Source organism: Mus musculus, chromosome 1 (genome assembly GCF_000001635.26).
Source record: "Mus musculus strain C57BL/6J chromosome 1, GRCm38.p6 C57BL/6J".
Classification (NCBI taxonomy): Eukaryota; Metazoa; Chordata; class Mammalia; order Rodentia; family Muridae; genus Mus; species Mus musculus.
The window spans coordinates 11,069,382-11,089,330 of record NC_000067.6 but is presented as its reverse complement, the minus strand read 5'-3'; the positions used below and the strand labels follow the sequence as shown (position 1 = coordinate 11,089,330).

The window sequence follows — 19,949 nt, the reverse complement described above, 5'->3', positions numbered from 1 at the left end:
CACAATTTCAAAACTGAATTAAATCCCTACTTCTAACATCTTTTGAGAAGCTATAGGCTGATGTCCTCATTTCACACACTTTAAATGGGCTTTAATTCTGAGAAGTAAATTCTTTAATTTACTTCTGGTGTTGTATGTCCGTCTTAAGATTTGGGGGTCCAGAGTAAAAATTTCAGCTTCATCTTGCGAAAAATGTAATGTGTATTCCTTTCATGTTAGATCATATTAAGCAGAAGATCAAAGTTTATTTCAAAATATTCACTAATAAGACAACTATGAAATGCCTGCTTTTCCACTCCACATTGAGAAATTTAAAAAAAAAGGAATCTTTCTAAAATTATGCCGCAGGGTTTTTGTAACTGTGTTAGTATCATGTTGATGACAACTGCCATAAGGAAACAAATGACTAACTAAGAAGCAGTGTGGTCATAAAAGTCTAGACAGTGGGTGAAGATGTTTAATTTTATACTTCTAAACAACAACTAAGAAGACCTTTTAATATAGTTAAAAGATTACAGATTATTCTGCTTTTGATATTTGGAATGAAAAGGAAAAAAACATAAATAAAACATCCATCCACAAAGCACAAACTAAGAATTAAATAAGGGAGGGGCTGGTTGTATGGGAAATGAGAACATCAACCTTTAGGACAGGATGTGGCCCCTGGAATGGTGGCCAACCTAATCCAAAGAGTTGAGACATGAATTAGATCATGTGAAACAACAACAACAACAACAACAAAAAAAAACCAAATCAAATATAATTCTAATGGTTACTCATACCATAACCTCGTGGTTTTAATACTTATCTCTGAATAAATAAAACCACTCAAAGACAATATAAGCATAATTTTTCAACATTAGTTTATCTGTATGAATAAGTAAATCATCTTTGTGTGTGTGTGTGTCTGTATGTGTGTGTGTATGAAAATAATCTTCCCACAAAGGAAAAGGAGCTAAGTTCTACCTACAGCCTCTTAACTGTTCTCTAACATGTGAGACAAGAATGTATCTATGATGCTAGGGTTTGGGGTTTTGGGTTTTGGGTTTTTGTTTTTGTTTTAAGAATTAAATTTAAACACTGTTTCCTTCCTAATCAGCAATGTGTGATTTAATGCAACCACTTGTTTACAACATTCTTAACATTCCTTCTGGCCCTTACAATAACTGGTATTCCAACAGAGATCAGGGATCAGGATACCTGTGGGTACATAAGCCCACTGAGTCCCTTAGCTGGAAATCTGTAGGGACTCTCAGAACATCAGAACATACAGAGCCATGCTTGTATTGATACTGCATGTTAAAGGCTGTGCCAAAATTGCAGCATAAGGTCCCTGCCTTTGCTTCAGCATAAGGCTTTTCATAGCTTAACCAAGCAACTTTAGACCTACTTTGTGATAAGAAATCAGTCTTTTAAAAAAAAAAAATTAAGGTTCTTACAAGTTTCAGAGGTGACTCAGTCCATAAAGTGCCTGTTGCATAAATATGAGGACCAAATCTCAGATCCCCAGAATGTGTGTCAAGAACTAGGTGTGATGTTCTTCACCTATAATCCCACTGTAGAAGGTTGGGACAGACAGAAGAATCCCTGAAGTTTATTTGTCATCTAGCTTAGCCAAGTTGATAAACTTCAGGCTCAGTGAGAGACTTTGGCTCTAAAGATTAAGGTAGAGAGCAATTAAGGCAAGATATCCTGAAGGCAGATAAGCACCATGACAGGCTGACAGCTAGGAAAAGAGGCTATAGGTAAACCTCCAGATGGTAAACTTCTGGCCTCTCCATCCAGAACAAAGGCTTGGTGTACAGCCACCCCTCAGCCTCCCAATACACACACACACACACACACACACACACACACACACACACACACACACACACTAGCAGACTAGCAGATCCATCTACTCCCAAACACTCCTAAGCTGCCTCTTCTTTGTTTAAGGAGCCCCAAAACAATTAAAAACTTCAAGCCCTCCCTGAAGATCTGGTTTCTGAATCCCCTCTGCCCTTATGGGGGAGTCTTCTGTGTGTGTGCTTCTTCACTCCTAACAAAACTTGGTGCCTGCTGTGACGGAGAACCTCCCTGACTAGACAGTAACATTTTTGAAAGACTTCTTGTGAATCCTTCTGATGAGCATCTAGATATTAAGGTCAGGATAAACTGAACCAAACCACAAAAGCATGTTATGGGGTGACCACTGAGTTATATGGCATCCCTTCCTTATTCTGGAACAGGAAGGTTACCATAGCTACATTTAAAGTATAGTGGAAAGCACAGAGTGGTCATTTTATTTTTCCCTTTTCTTTGATAAGGAGGGTTCACTTTCAGATTTAGCACTAATGCCTTTGTTTCTAAGAGGAAGAGACTTCTTTCAGAGAGTTCTGGCTGAAGGCTTCACAGCTGGCAAACACTCATTCCTTAGACTGAGGCTGAAGATCTCCTAGAATTGCTACAGGCAGCTGGCTCCAAAGAGACTTCATGAACTTTAGTCCTAATGAGACAGCATTTTTCCCTCTATCCAGACAATTGTAGTCTTCTCTGACTAGGTAGAATCTTCTTAGTATCTTATCTAGACTTCTCCAACTATGGAGAATCTTGTTGGCATCCTATCTAGTATTCTCTGGCTACATAGGATCTTGTTAGTCTTATGTAGTCTTCTCCAACTGGGGAGGGATGTTTTGAGGGTCTTACCTAGTCTGACTACAAACAGGCTCTTCTTGGGCTCTTCGCTCCCCTCTCCTAGGTCAGAATATAAGGAGCCATGATTAGGACAGTTAAAAACTTATTGGACTGTTACATAATCTGGATTCTAACTGCTACCCTTCCAGAGAGTTGGGACTAGAGTATAGCTAGTTCCTCTTACTATTGTACACCTGAAATAATGGAGGTGGAGTAAGTTAAAATCTGAGAACCAGATTTGAGGGGCCTAATCTGGAGACTACCTTTATGGTACATAAAGCATTCCACAAGAACCCTCTCTGGGAGTAATTTAATTAGAGCTTATTTTGATCCACCAGTAGCCGAGGAGAGTCTCTGCAATACTTTCTGATGGTTCCACATTAGTGGACTATAGGTAGCTATAGAGTTTTAAAGATGATATGAAGAGCCAGAGAAATTAGAAGAAAGACCTTCACCCAAGAAAACTCTACTAGAAAAAACAAAAACAAAAACAAAACAAAACAACAACAACAAACAAGGATCAATTCTGATCTCTTGGGAGCCTAAACCCCCAATAACCTTCATATCCATGCAATTCTTACCCCCAAAAGAAACAAAATAATTATGTATGCACTATCCTAATACCCAAAAGGGATGTTTTTCTCTTAGGTAAGAATCAGGAGAGAGAGAAGAGTTATGTTTGCCCATTCCCCCTTTACCCTGGCAGAACTGAATGACACAGAGTAAGGAAGAACCGGGGAGTTATATGGAGGGTCCAGAACAGTGTGATCAATCTACTGAGCTACTGAAGCAGATACATGAATTATGTTGGAGAGATGTAATGATGCTATTAAAAACAAATGTTAACCCTTTTGGGAAAGAGGAGAATGTTAGATTGAGCTGTTTAAGCAGCAATGACATTGTCACTGCCCAGAGGACTAAAGTGGACAAGGACTTTCCTATGGGGGATAAGGCTAGCCCATCTCTGTAATCTGAATGACCACATGAGGAATGGAGATGACATTCTTTACTGTGTGATAGAGAGCCTTAAGAAGGCTGCTACTGTCTAAACTCTTTATTAGTCCCTGTTATATACTTCAAGAAGACAAGAAAGCTTCTACATACCCTGAGTCACTAGACAAAGTAATCCTAAAAGCCACTCTCTTAACTTAGCCAACTTCAGACATTCATAAAAAGCTCCAGACACTGATAGCAGCCCCAGACAAAACACTAGCAGGCTTTTTGATTTTTATTTGTCCAGGGCATAAACTCAGTCTTTTTATGATACAGCCATGAAAGGAAAGGGTATCATGGGGAGTTAGTGATCACTACAAGAGCCTACTAAATAAATGTCCCCCCAACTCCTGAAACAAGTCTAAGCCTAGGGCTTGCTTCACAAGAAGGCCACTTCTTGTTGGGAATGCTCTCAGAGACCTCTCAAACCCTGTCCTATCTATAAGGAAAATCACTGGCAACATCAGTGCCTTCCAGCCTAGTTGACCTTTATTCCCCACAATGACAGGTCTGGCAGGCAGAGGGGTTTCATACTGGCTTCTATTGTGATCAACAATCTTAAGGAGTTTCTGACTGTGAGAAACATAAGATTAGATTCATGACTGATTCTTAGCACTGTACCTTTCCTTTTTTCCGTGGTCCTGAAGTTTTACAACAATTCCAGGTGCATTAGACCAGCCCCTTAAGTGATATTTCACTCAACTGTTTGCATGTTCAGGAGAACTCCACATTTGTCATTTCTTTTTAATAGTTCCTTATACCCTGCCTGACTCCTCTATTAGAAAGAAACTTTTTGTCTAGACTTAAGGTCTATCCCTCCAGGGCAGAACACTACTGCTTGTTTCAATGGAAAGCAATGATCAAGGCTGCAGCATAGACAGATGGAAGTACAAACTATAGAGAAGACTGAAATGGCAACTTTTGTAGTTATGTATCTTAAAGATCCTGCCTATTTTCTAGATCAGAGACAATGTCTCCTGAAGCCTGAAGTCAGAGAGGGACATAATTCAAAGGCTAATGAAATAAGGATGATTGGCTGAATGTTCCAGCACACAGAACCTCCCATTCTTGGTGTTAGAATAGGTTCTAACAAATAAATCAGTCCAAGGTTTCTGTATGCTCAGTTACAGAGTGGCTCCACCCCATCTAGTTGTTCCTAATTCTCATACTCTCCTTAGCCAGATTCCCCTAAAAATCCTCTTGGGTTAAGGCTAGATCTTTGTTTGTTTGTTTGTTCTCCAAGACAGGGTTTCTCTGTGTAGCCCTGGCAGTGCTGGAACTCACTAGTTAGACCAGGCTGGTCTCAAATTCAGACTGCCTCTGCCCCTTGAGGGCTAGGGTTAAAAGCCTGTGCTGCCACCACCACAAGCATTTCTTAATATCTCATATCAGTCTTAATATCTTGAAGACAGTTTCTTAAATACCTCAAGTCATCCAATAACCAGTTTTTATTTGCTTTTGAAGATCTCACATGCAGAGCAGGACAAATTACTTTAACTGTTCTCTTGCAGCCATTTTGAGACAGTCTTCCTTATTTGTCTTAGCTCTTTCCCCAGAATGATAGGATGAACATATCTGAAGACTACCTTGATCCAATATGTAGATGATCTTCTATGTGAGATGATCAAAGAAACCTCATATCCAGAGAAAAGACCTGTATAGCTGAGTGACAGGGAACAGCTCTGGTGTAGTTACCCAATGCATTGTTCATTTCCTCAAGTCTTATAGATAGCTAAGGAATTACATCAGGTAGCCATGGGCTGATCAATCTGGAAGTCTGTGAGCAGTTGTTACTGTCAGACTTCTGATTCCTGAATCTCAAAAGACTACCGTTGGTTGCCCCCTCACAGTTCACATGCGTGATTACACTGGATCATTCCAAATTAGAAGACAAACTTCTAATTCAATGTTTCTCAACTTTCCTAATGTTGTGAACCTTTAATAGAGTTCCCTGTGTTATGATGACCCCCACAACCATATAACTGTTTTCACTGTTACTTTATAACTAATTTTTACTATTGTTGTAAATTATTACATAAATATCTGTGTTTTCCTATGATTTTAGGCTACACCTGCGAAAGGGTCCTTCGACCAGAAAGAGGTAACAAGCCCAGGTTGAGAACCACTGTAAATCTAATTCACAATAGGTTCCTTAAATATGAGGCCCTCATGATGGAGGGAGCTGAAATTGCATTCAAGACCTGTCAAAGTCTGAACTGAACCATCTATCTGCTAGAAACAGAAGGAAAATCTCTCCTCCTCCTTTCAGGGGGTCCCTATGGACAACTAATTGTATAGTAGCCCATCCTGATCTCTCAGATCAGCCCGTGGAAAACCCTAACTTGGTCTTCTATTCAGAGGGTAGTTCCTTCATGAATGAAAAATTAATCTGACATGCAGGATATGCAATAGTCGCTGACTTCAAAGTGCCGGAATCAGGCTCAATAGCCCCAAACTCTGCTACTCAACTAGCCAAGCTGAAAGCTATCATTTTAGGCCTTGAACTGTCCTAGAGTGGGGATGGGGGGGTCAGTATTTATTTATACAGATTCCAAATATGGCCTTTTTGTCTCCCATGCCTATTTAACCACATGGACGGAAAGAAGCCTCCTCCTAACAGAGACCCCCTACAAAGTATTCTCAAAAAATCCTTAGACTTCAGAATGTTATCCTCTTGATCATGCAAGTGACGGCAATCCTCTTCCCTGGACATCAGAATGGAGAAGCCCCAGTGGCAAGTGAAATAGGATGGCTGACTCTGAGGCCAAGGAGTCTGCACTGGGGCCCAAGGAATGTTCCATTCTCTGGGAGGAATCTCTGCTGCCTTGAGAAAGAGCCAATAAATCCTTTGAGAAACCAGCTTTAGCCTTTAAAATCAGAAATCATGAAGGATGGGAGCTAACACCTAATCACTGATTATCATTATCCTAACACTAAAGAAGCAGAGGCAGGAGCCGGGCATGGTGGCGTATGCCTTTAATCTCAGCATTCGGGAGGCAGAGGCAGGCAGATTTCTGAGTGCCAGGCCAGCCTGGTCTACAAAGTGAGTTCCAGGGCAGCCACGGCTACACAGAGAAACCCTGTCTCAGAAAACCAAAAAAAAAAAAAAAAAAAAGCAGAGGCAGAGGCAGGCAGATCTCTGTGAGGTCAAAGCCAGCCTGATCTACAGAGCTAGTTCCAGGACAGTCAGGGCTACACAGAGAAACTTGGTCTCAAAAAAACAAAAACAAAAAAGTTTCCAGAATGACAGTATGTTGAGGTGATTTTTTTTGTGCTCCTGTGTGAAGAGTTTCTTTGTACTATTCAAATGCTAATTTCTGTGCAACAGAGAGTTGAATGCAGACAGACTTTGGTATTGTTATTCATATGGCTACATCATATTTTCTAAACACTCCCTTTCTCACCTTCTGATTGGTTTTAAGGAAAAAAAAAAAAAAACTAATGGCCTATAGCAAAGGCGGATAAGGAAGATAGGACTTCCAGGAAGAGACAATTATGGGAAAATGAGTCAGATGCAAAGAAGATTTCACCAATCAGACAGAGGAAGAAGTAGGCTGGGATGGAAGGAAACTAACAGGACTCATGGAAGAACTTAGACTAGAATAAATGGGTAAGTCATGAGTTAGTTGAGGACAGCCTAAGCAAAGAGTTTAAGCATCTATAATAAATATAAAAAAACTATCTTTTCTCAGAGCTGGGGTGAGCATAGAAAATCCTTACAGCTTTAAAAATGGGCCCACTCATTTCTCAGGGTCTGACTAAAAGCCTTAGAAATTCAGTATCATCTATATTGTGCTTTATAGCCCCAGACTTCTGGGAAAGTAAAACAGGCTACACATCTCCTAAAAGACACCTAAGGAAGCTAGGTCAGAAAACCCAATCCCCATGGGTAATATCTATTGCCCCAGCCCTGCTCAAACTTAGGAATGAGTCTAATTACCAAGTGTCATCCCTGTACAGTAAATATTTCCTCACCAATGACCTTGACCAGACCCTAAAACTGTCACTGGAGACTCATGTCATCAGCTGGCAAAATTTCAATAGATCTGTCAGAACTAGAGACAGGATTTTTCACAGAAGGACATGAAGAACCTCCCCATTTCTGTCCAGTATACTTCATACTAATCAAGACATCAGGGTCCAATCAAAAGCCTTGTCCACTTCCTTTGGTAGAGCCAATATCTTGTCATGCTAGCCACCCTCAAAGCAGTTGCAGTCAGAGGACCAGACACATGGTTCCAACAGACTTGTGTCAGCTCTCAGCTGCTTCTGGCTCCCCTGAAACAAGAGACCCCAAGAAACTGCCAGCTCAAACTGATCCTCAAATGTCAACCCCTCCCAAATTTGATAACTCTGAGCTATCTCCTTAAAGGAATGATTTCTCACTGCATCTGCCACAGTTCTTGCCATCTGACTATTATGAGTGCTCCTACATAGGCTACAGTATCATTTTTCTTGAAGGACTTTTGTGGATTTTGCAACCCCTTCCTCAATAACTCTGTGCCCTCCCCAGAATGTGGATATTTCTGAGCCAGATTCTGGAAGGTGGAACAACAAAACCATCACTGTATGACAGACAGAAAGTAACAGGAACATGAAACCACACTACAGATGGCAGGTGTACCCATTCAGGCTTTCTGTTTCACTCCCCCATTTGGGGGAGGTCTCTATATAGTGTTTACTGTCTGTAATTGGAGCTCTTTTACTGTGTTCTATCATCTCTGGTTCCATGTGGTCTACACCATACACTTAAAATAATTATTTAAAAGGCAAGTGTATTAGTTGGGTTTCCATTGCAGTGATAGACACCAAGAATCAAAGCAATTTGGAGAAGAAAGGGTTTGTTTCAGCTTATTGTAGATCATGAGGGGAAGTGAGGGCAGAAACCTGGAAGCAGAGGCAATGGAGGAACACTGCTTACTAGCATGTTCCCATGGCTGGTTAGCTTGCTTTTTTTTTTTTTTTAATACAACTCATAACCATCTGCTCAGGGGTGGCACTACCCTCCCCTCCCACATCAATTGTTAATCAAGAAAATGTCCTCCAGACTTGCCCACAAACTAAACTGATGGAGATATTTTCTCAATAGATCATTCCATCTCTCAGATGTCCAGAACTTGTGTCAAGTTGACAAAAAACTAACCATCAGATTAAGCTTTAAAATTATGTAATTTTAACCTTAGCATCTAGTCACCAAAGTATGGAAAACCAAAAATAGACCATATAGCTAAAGTGCTATAGAAGCCAATCATAATGATTTAGTAGGGTCTCTTCTAAAGCTAATGCTTTTACTCTAAATGAAGCTCAAACAAGTATGTGTGCTCCAGAGAGCACTAAGAGCATCCTTTAATGCTCTTTCTACCAAAGGTTTGTTTCCTATTCAAGACAGGAATTTATGACAAAACAGCTATTTTTCCAGTAATTATGGTGTGTGTGTGTGTTTTTTTTTATAATATTGGTATCTTTAAAAGATATGTTTTTAAAATAAATCAGTCAAATATTAAGGTAATAGCAAACTCTATACATAATTAAAATACCTTCAAAAGAAGAGGGTACTTGCATATCCTCTGAATTGGTGTCACTAAATATCCTTCCAGGGGAACGTCTGTATTCTTCCGACCTCCAAGCAGCATGCAGTTCTGCAAGGTAAATAAACATAAGTCCATGTTGCAAACCTGAGGTTGTGAACTATTCTGTCACAACACTGTATGCTGAACATTTGTGAAAAATAGATGTTCTTACATACCATGTTACAAGGTTCAGTCAAGACCTAGTCCTTCACATTGGTTATAGAACCCAAAGTGAACCTATATTTAGAATTTAATTTATACATATTCTTTTGAGCAAGCATGAAGAGGAAGGGTTTAAGTAGAAAAAGGAAAAGAGAGGAAAAATAGAGAAACAGACAAAACAGGTAATTTTTGTTTATAGGAAGCATAATGTTGTGCTTGGAGAGATGGGTCTGCTCTTAAGAGAGTTAAAAACACTTGCTACTTTTGCAAATAGGTTCAGTTGCCAGTACACAGATCAGGCAGCTCACAACTGTTGTAACTTGAGTTTCAAAGAATGTGGCTGTCTCTTTTGGTCTCCATAGGCACCTGCACACATGTTGAACACCTACTGACAATCAGGCACATATACATACAAGCACACATACACACGCAGAAATTAAAAAAGAATAATTTTTAAAAGTCATCATGTTGGAGAAAAGCAAACATAGAGAAGTTGAGTTCTACTGGGAAAGTCAGGCTCCATTGCTCACTAGTGACCAACTTGAACTCATTTCAGAGTGACTCACTTTGCCAAACTGGAACACTTTAACCTGGTGATTCAAAGCCATTCTGTTCCTGCTGTTACTATGTGATCACACTTAAGGAATGACACTGTGGCAGCCAATCTCAGAGGAAGTCAGAGAGGATCTCCACATTGGCAATGTGAAGGAGAAAGCTCCACACATCAACAGTCACAGGGCAGTAGGCACGAGGCTCCCCAGGAAGGGGCAGTACAGAGAAAACCCACTGGAGTAAAATGGTCTTTGGTCTTCTGAACAAATGTACAAAGAGGAAGACCTGCTCGAAACTTGTTTCTACATTGCCTTCCATGGTGGCCGCACAGAAGTAGACTTTATACATCAGGCAGAAAAGAGAAGCACTTCAGATAGCTGCACTCCGAGGACAGAATATTCTGTCACAGTTTTATAATAACATTCCATATGAATTTTAAGGAGGGACCAAAAACTGAGAGAAAAATGTTATGAAAGCACAGCACTGGTACCAGCCCCTCCCCTGCACCGAAGCCTCAGTGCCGATATGTGTACTTAGCTTGCAATGATCACTTCATCTGGACTTCACAACACACAGAGCAGCCAAGATTCTTCCAGCTATGTATGGTATTTTTCCTGGGAGAAATCTCTGGACACGATTATTTACATCTTATACTATTCCACGACTGCCTCAGAGTTTCCTGTTCCAACATATGTTAGCAGCTGCGGTAACCCTCTTTCCCTGCTCTGGCTGAAGTGTCCTGAAACCTCCTAGGTAGTTTTGTTTTGGGTTTTTGGTTTTTGGTTTTTGGATTTTGGTTTGTTTGTTTGTTTGTTGAGACAGGGTTTCTCTGTGTAGCTCTGGCTGTCCTGGAACTCACTTGGTAGACCAGGCTGGCCTCGAACTCAGAAATCCGCCTGCCTCTGCCTCTCAAGTGCTGGGATTAAAGGCATGCACCACTACTGTCTGGCTGTCCTAGGTAGTTTTAACTTTTTCTTTCCACATGTGGTGGTGGTGATGGGGAACGTGCATGCATTCTTGCATATCGTGGACACCTACATGTTAGTGAGCATGCACATTGGTACATGGACATGTGACATGTGACACGTGCATGTGGAAGGCCAAAGTTGATGTCAGAAATCATTCTCAATCCTCTTTCACCTTACGGACTCAGTGACACAAAGCTCACCTTATGCCTGGTCACTCCAGCCAGCTCGCTCTGGGGAATCCTATCTCTCTGCCTTCTAAGGCTTGGTTCTAGGTGGACACTCAGTCAGCATTACATGAGTCCTCAGAAACAGCACATTGGATTGTCTTCATGCATGCACAGAACATACTTGCCCTAGCTGAGTTTTGTCAACTTGGCACAAACTAGAGTCACCTAGGAACAGGAAACCTCAACTGAAGAACTTCCTCTATCAGTATGTGGGTATGTCTGCAGAGCATCTTCTGGGTTAATGATTTTTGTGGGCTCATACAGCCCACAGTGAGCTGTGCTGTGGTCATAAAAATAAATATGTCCACTGGATAAGTTTCAGGGAGATCAATGACATGAAAACATTCCTGAGATAACAGCATCAGCAAAAGCCCAAGATAGTACCATCATCATCCCAAACTAGAAACTGTTATAAAAGTCCCAAAGAATAACTCTATGAATTATGTCTCATTTTATGAATAAGGAAACTAACACCTGAAATATAATGAATATACTAATGCCATCCAATAACCTATGTTCACTTAGTTTCAGGATATAGACTATCAAGACAGATTCTGTCTGCTGCAGTATGCTTTGAGTCACCTAATCCCACATTCCTGACCTGTAATTTCTCTAGTAGGACCTATAGTCACTAGGCAAACTAAACTAAGTACCATCTCAAGTGATTGCTGCTAAAGATAGGATACACTAAACAAAACAGTGTTCTTATACTCCATAAAGAGAGCTTCAGAGAACAAAAATCTTATACCAAGGAGTGATGGCCAGAATGCTACCACATTTCATGATAGTCTGAGACTACATTTCTATATGAGGTCTTCAAGCATACTAGCCAGTAAGTTAACATAGGAAACCTAAAATCATATGGATGGCAGAGAGAGAATGCATTTATCTTTGGCTGCTGAAAAGAGGGGATCATGCAAGAAGGACCTGAGTGGATAACCTGGGAAGAAGTGTGACTCGCCTTACAAATCACCTAGCCTTCAACTGCCTTCAACTCACACTCATGCTTGTATGCATTTTCCTGAGAGAATGAATATCTTTGACAAGTTGAGCACTCACAGAGGAGATCTCACAATGTTAAACAAGGAAGATAAACTGAGTAGGGGTATCATAGAGAAATAGGAACTCAGATCAAGTCTAGGCAAATCACTATGAATAGAACAGAGAAAAAAATTAAAAAGCAAAAACAAAAAAGCCCAGTCACTAATCTGAGAAAGGAAAACATGGACGCCAGAGTTGCCATTAAGTTATTTAAAATGTCAAGTTATTTTTTAATTTTAAAAGTATGAGATATGAGCCAGAGAAATGGCTCAGTGGTTAGGAACACTGACTGTTCTTCCAGAGTTCCTGAGTTCAAATCCTAGCAACCACATGGTAGCTCTAAACCATCTATAATGGGATCTGATGCCCTCATCTGGTGTGTCTGAAGACAGCTACTCATAGATAGTAAAAGAATAATTCTTTTTTAAAATAACATGAGATACACAAAGGATCAGGAAAACTTTACTTAATCATAGACAATAAAAACTTTTCAGTGTAGTCAGATATTACATTTAACAAAGACTTCAAAGCAGCCATCATAAGTATATTCAGAGAGATAACTGAAGGGTGAGCCGGGAACAGGAACCCTTAATAGAGAGAAGCAGGGGAGCCAAATCAAACAGACATCGAATGAAAAGAGAACTCCAGTGAGCTACAAACAGGTTCACATAAATCATCCAATGTGAAGAACAGAGAATTAAAAAAAAAAAAAAAGATTAGGGAAAAACAAACAGTTCCAAGGCAACAGGAGAAAACACTGATGTGGTGGCTAGAGAGATGGCTCAGCAGGGCATGGCTTAAGGACACTACCTGCTCTTCCTGAGGACCTGGATTTGATCCCCAGCATCTGAATGGTGCCTGACAACCATCTGTAACTCAGTACCAGAAGATTTCACACCCTCTTATGACTTTCAAAAGCACTACATATACAGTAGACAAAGATCCAAGGAGGCAAGACACCTATACACACAAATAATATAATACTAATAATTATTATTTTATTTTAATGTATGCATAAATGGTAGTAAAGAAAAAGAAAAAAAGTGTATGATTTTGTGTGTGTGTGTGTGTGTGTGTGTTTTGGAGACAGGATTTTACTGTGTAGACCTTGCTGTTCTGGAACTCACTTTGTAGACTAGGCTGGCCTTGAACTCACAATGATACACCTGCCTCTGCTTCTGAGTGCTACGATTAAAGTATGTGCCACCACCATCCGGTTTATGATAACTGTTTTTAATAATGCTTACAAACATCACAAGTTATGTTTCAGTTTGTTCATTTTATTTTAAGTTGGAGTCTTGGAGTCTGACCACGTTGCCTTGACTAGTCTTCAGCTCCTGAGGTCAAAAGTCCTTCCCACCTCTTTCTCACATGTAGCTACAAGCACAGCCACATTCCACTTGGGCCATTCTAAAATGTCTCAACATTTATTAAAAAGCAAAAGGCTTATCTACAAATGAGAAAAGCAAAGTTATTATCCTCATCTAAACACAATGTAGTTAAACTATAGAAAGATAAAGACAGAGTACTAAGAGTGGCAAGAAGAAATTGAAGTAGTTTGTAAACAATCTACAAAGGACAGATTCACTATCATCAGAAGCAAGGGAATCTGTGCAGCAGAGGAGTTCAAGTCAAAATAGGAAAAGCAAAGACACAATCAAGGGTTCCATCGACAGAACCACCCTTCAAAATGAAGGCACCGACATTCCCAGATACACTAGTAAAAATGATGTCTAGGAAAAAGTAGGGTTAGTTAGTCTTCACAAGCAAGGCTGTCAGAGTCAGGGTCAAATCTTCAGGAGTCGAGATAACAGTCTGTAGCAAATGTAAAACACAGGAAAATGAGCATGGCTAGGAAAGGAAGTTCTGGCTATGTGCTGTATACCACAGCATTTAAAACATTATAAACAGTTGCTCAATAAGAGATAAAGAGTGGATTTCAAACACCAAGAGATCTATCATAACTACAAGGAAAATATACTTTATCAAAAATAGCATTTAAGGCAAAAGTAATTGTTTTATAATGATAAATAGAAACGTGAACATAATAATTATTACATATCTAACAACAAAGTATAAAGAAAATGAACAAAATTGAAAGCTATAAAAGAGAATTATATTTGGACTCAATACCCCATTTTATATGGATAAATGAATATAAGTAAATTCACAACTTCATTATTTTGTATAAGCAAGAACACATATTATTAATAATTTTACACACACACACAGACACACATATATGAATAAGTTATAGCTTCCAATATTTAAAAAAAATGAGCTACGGATGTGGTTCAGTAAGAGATTTTTTTTTTTAACTGACAAAGTACTTGCCCAGCATGCACAGAGCCTGGACTTCAATGCCAATGTTGAGAAAGACAGACAGAAAAAAGAGAAGACAAGAAGAGAAGGAGAGGGAGAGAGGAGGGGAGGAAGGGAGGAAGGGAGGAAGGAAGGAAAGGAGGAAGGGAGGGAGGAAGGGAGGTAGGAAGGGAGGGAGGGAGGGAGGAAGGGAGGAAGGGTAATAAAGAAAACTCTTAAAACTATGAATGTAATAAAAACTTCAGAAAGACCATTCATGTGAACAATGTACAGCTTACAAAGCTTTACCTCTGTGACCAACAATAAGGTGATGATGCCTGTCTATAGTGTTTCTATTCAGCAATCTAACCAGGTTCTAATATAGATAATATTGTAAGGAAAAGAAAGAGCAATAAACTACCTGAATTTAGGTAGCAAGATGCTGCAAACAGAATACCCTAAGACTCTGAAAAAACTATTACACCTAAAACATGAATCAACCCCAAATGAAACTAAGATAAATCTAAACACAACAGTACCTACAGAATAAAACATTGAGGAAACGCATAAGCACAATACCTAAGGACAGAGTTCTTAAATATGACAAGAAAAGCATGGCCATGATGAAAATATTAATAAATTATATCTCATCAAATTTTAAAACTTTAGATTTTTCAAAAGGCAGTATTTTTTTTTTAAATGAAAATCAGCCACTTGAGCACTGGGGTGCCTTGCCAGCAGAGTCTCCCGACACCCGCAAGGGCCCACACAGGATTCCCCACGGGATTCTAGACCTCTGGTGAGTGGAACACAACTTCTGCCAGGAGGCAGGTTTGAACACCAGATATCTGGGTACATTCCGTGCAAGAAGAGAGCTTGCCTGCAGAGAATACTCTGCCCACTGAAACTAAGGAGAGAGCTAGCCTCCCAGATCTGCTTAAAGAGGCTAACAGAGTCAACTGAGGAGCAAGCTCTAATCAGAGACAACTATAACAGCTAGCTTCAGAGATTACCAGATGGTGAAAGGCAAACGTAAGAATCCTACTAACAGAAATCAAGACCACTCACCATCATCAGAACGCAGCACTCCCACCCCACCTAGTCCTGGGCACCCCAACACAACCGAAAATCTAGACCCAGATTTAAAAGCATTTCTCATGATGATGGTAGAGGACATCAAGAAGGACTTTCATAAGTCACTTAAAGAATTACAGGAGAGCACTGCTAAAGAGTTACAGGCCCTTAAAGAAAAGCAGGAAAACACATCCAAACAGGTGATGGAAATGAACAAAACCATACTAGAACTAAAAAGGAAAGTAGACACAATAAAGAAAACCCAAAGAGAGGCAACGCTGGAGATAGAAACCCTAGGAAAGAGATCTGGAACCATAGATGCGAGCATCAGCAACAGAATACAAGAAATGGAAGTGAGAATCTCAGGTGCAGAAGATTCCATAGAGAACATCGACACAACAGTCAAAGAAAATACAAAATGCAAAAGGATCCTAACTCAAAACATCCAGGAAATCCAGGACACAATGAGAAGACCAAACCTACGGATAATAGGAATTGATGAGAATGAAGATTTTCAACTTAAAGGGCCAGCTAATATCTTCAACAAAATAGTAGAAGAAAACTTCCCAAACATAAAGAAAGAGATGACTTTTTAGAGTTTAATGAAAATGAAGCCACAACATACCCAAACCTATGGGACACAATGAAAGCATTTCTAAGAGGAAAACTCATAGCTCTGAGTGCCTCCAAGAAGAAACTGGAGAAAGCACACACTAGCAGCTTGACAACACATCGAAAAGCTCTAGAAAAAAAGTAAGCAAATTCACCCAAGAGGAGTAGACGGCAGGAAATAATCAAACTCAGGGGTGAAATCAACCAAGTAGAAACAAGAAGAACTATACAAAGAATTAACCAAACGAGGAGTTGGTTCTTTGAGAAAATCAACAAGATAGATAAACCCTTAGCTAGACTCACTAGAGGGCACAGGGACAAAATCCTAATTAACAAAATCAGAAATGAAAAAGGGAGACATAACAACAGATCCTGAAGAAATCCAAAACACCATCAGATCCTTCTACAAAAGGCTATACTCAACAAACCTGGAAAGCTGGACAAAATGGACAAATTTCTGGACAGATACCAGGTACCAAAGTTAAATCAGGATCAAGTTAACCATCTAAATAGTCCCATATCCCCTAAAGAAATAGAAGCAGTTATTAATAGTCTCCCAGCCAAAAAAAGCCCAGGACCAGAAGGGTTTAGTACAGATTTCTATCAGACCTTCAAAGAAGATCTAATTCCAGTTCTGCACAAACTATTTCACAAAATAGAAATAGAAGGTACTCTACCCAACTCATTTTATGAAGCCACAATTACTCTGATACCTAAACCACAGAAAGATCCAACAAAGATAGAAAACTTCAGACCAATTTCTCTTATGAATATCAATGCAAAAATATTCAATAAAATTCTCGCTAACCGAATCCAAGAACACATTACAGCAAACATGCATCCTGACCAAGTAGGTTTTATTCCAGGGATGCAGGGATGGTTTAATATACGAAAATCCATCAATGTAATCCATTATATAAAAAAACTCAAAGACAAAAACCACATGACCGTCTCGTTAGATGCAGAAAAAGCATTCAACAAGATCCAACACCCATTCATGATAAAAGTCTTGGAAAGATCAGGAATTCAAGGCCCATACCTAGACATGATAAAAGCAATCTACAGCAAACCAGTAGCCAACATCAAAGTAAATGGAGAGAAGCTGGAAGCAATCCCACTAAAATCAGGGACTAGACAAGGCTGCCCACTTTCTCCCTACCTTTTCAACATAGTACTTGAAGTATTAGCCAGAGCAATTCGACAATAAAAGGAGATCAAGGGGATACAAATTGGAAAAGAGGAAGTCAAAATATCACTTTTTGCAGATGATATGATAGTATATATGAGTGACCCTAAAAATTCCACCAGAGAACTCCTAAACCTGATAAACAGCTTCGGTGAAGTAGCTGGATATAAAATTAACTCAAACAAGTCAATGGCCTTTCTCTACACAAAGAATAAACAGGCTGAGAAAGAAATTAGGGAAACAACACCTTTCTCAATAGTCACAAATAATATAAAATATCTTGACATGACTCTAACCAAGGAAGTGAAAGATCTGTATGATAAAAACTTCAAGTCTCTGAAGAAAGAAATTAAAGAAGATCTCAGAAGATGGAAAGATCTCCCATGCTCATGGATTGGCAGGATCAACATTGTAAAAATGGCTATCTTGCCAAAAGCAATCTACAGATTCAATGCAATCCCCATCAAAATTTCAAATCAATTCTTCAACGAATTAGAAAGAGCAATCTGCAAATTCATCTGGAATAACAAAAACCCTAGGATAACAAAAACTCCTCTCAAGGATAAAAGAACCTCTGGTGGAATCACCATGCCTGACCTAAAGCTTTACTACAGAGCAATTGTGATAAAAACTGCATGGTACTGGTATAGAGACAGACAAGTAGACCAATGGAATAGAATTGAAGACCCAGAAATGAACCCACACACCTATGGTCACTTGATCTTCAACAAGGGAGCTAAAACCATCCAGTGGAAGAAAGAGCATTTTCAACAATTGGTGCTGGCACAACTGGTTGTTATCATGTAGAAGAATGCGAATTGATCCATACCTATCTCCTTGTACGAAGGTCAAATCTAAGTGGATCAAGAAACTTCACATAAAACCAGAGACACTGAAACTTATAGAGGAGAAAGTGTGGAAAAGCCTTGAAGATATGGGCACAGGGGGAAAATTCCTGAATAGAACAGCAATGGCTTGTGCTGTAAGATCGAGAATTGACAAATGGGACCTCATGAAACTCCAAAGCTTCTCCAAGGCAAAAGACACCGTCAATAAGACAAAAAGACCACCAACAGATTGGGAAAGGATCTTTACCTATCCTAAATCAAATAGGGGACTAATATCCAACATATATAAAGAACTCAAGAAGGTGGACTTCAGAAAATCAAATAACCCCATTAAAAAATGGGGCTCAGCACTGAACAAAGAATTCTCACCTGAGGAATACCGAATGGCAGAAAAGCACCTGAAAAACTGTTCAAGATCCTTAATCATCAGGGAAATGCAAATCAAAACAACCCTGAGATTCCACCTCACACCAGTCAGAATGGCTAAGATCAAAATTTCAGGTGACAGCAGATGCTGGCGAGGATGTGGAGAAAGAGGAACACTCCTCCATTGTTGGTGGGATTGCAGGCTTGTACAACCACTCTGGAAATCAGTCTGGCGGTTCCTCAGAAAATTGGACATAGTACTACCGGAGGATCCAGCAATACCTCTTCTGGGCATATATCCAGAAGATGTCCCAACCGGTAAGAAGGACACATGCTCCACTATGTTCATAGCAGCCTTATTTATAATAGCCAGAAGCTGGAAAGAACCCAGATGCCCCTCAACAGAGGAATGGATACAGAAAATGTGGTACATTTACACAATGGAGTACTACTCAGCTATTAAAAAGAATGAATTTATGAAATTCCTAGCCACATGGATGGACCTGGAGGGTATCATCCTGAGTGAGGTAACACATTCACAAAAGAACTCACACAATATGTACTCACTGATAAGTGGATATTAGCCCAAAACCTAGGATACCCAAGATATAAGATACAATTTCCTAAACACATGAAACTCAAGAAGAATGAAGACTGAAGTGTGGACACTATGCCCCTCCTTAGAATTGGGAACACAACACCCATGGAAGGAGTTACAGAGACAAAGTTTGGAGCTGAGACAAAAGGATAGACCATGTAGAGACTGCCATATCCAGGGATCCACCCCATAATCAGCTTCCAAACGCTGACACCATTGCATACACTGGCAAGATTTTATCGAAAGGACCCAGATGTAGCTGTCTCTTGTGAGACTATGCCGGGGCCTAGCAAACACAGAAGTGGATGCTCACACTCAGGTATTGGATGGATCACAGGGCTTCCAATGGAGGAGCTAGAGAAAGTACCCAAGGAGCTAAAGGGATCTGCAACCCTATACGTGGAACAACATTATGAACTAACCAGTACCCCGGAGCTCTTGACTCTAGCTGCATATGTATCAAAAGATGGCCTAGTCGGCCATCACTGGAAAGAGAGGCCCATTGGACACGCAAACTGTATATGCCCCAGTACAGGGGAACGCCAGGGCCAAAACAAATGGGAATGAGTGGGTAGGGAAGTGGGGGGGAGGGTATGGGGGACTTTTGGGATAGCATTGGAAATGTAATTGAGGAAAATATGTAATAAAAAAATAAAAATAAAAATAAATGAAAATCTAGGCTGGGAAGAAATATTGTAAAATAATATATTTGATACAGAAATTGTTCCCAAATCTAAGAACATTTATATGTCTCTATAATATAAACACTCCAATT

The 19,949-nt window shown here is 39.8% G+C and overlaps 1 protein-coding gene across 2 annotated transcripts in view; it reads right to left on the bottom strand.

Moving 5' to 3' along the window:
• The window catches only part of Prex2 (phosphatidylinositol-3,4,5-trisphosphate-dependent Rac exchange factor 2), a 310,411-nt gene that overhangs the window by 214,353 nt on the left and 76,109 nt on the right, over positions 1-19,949 (bottom strand). For both annotated transcript variants that reach the window (XM_006495441.4, NM_029525.1), the window contains exon 5: positions 9,207-9,308. In XM_006495441.4, coding sequence (XP_006495504.1) covers positions 9,207-9,308 — 102 coding nt within the window. The remainder of the gene's footprint in view (positions 1-9,206; positions 9,309-19,949) is intronic.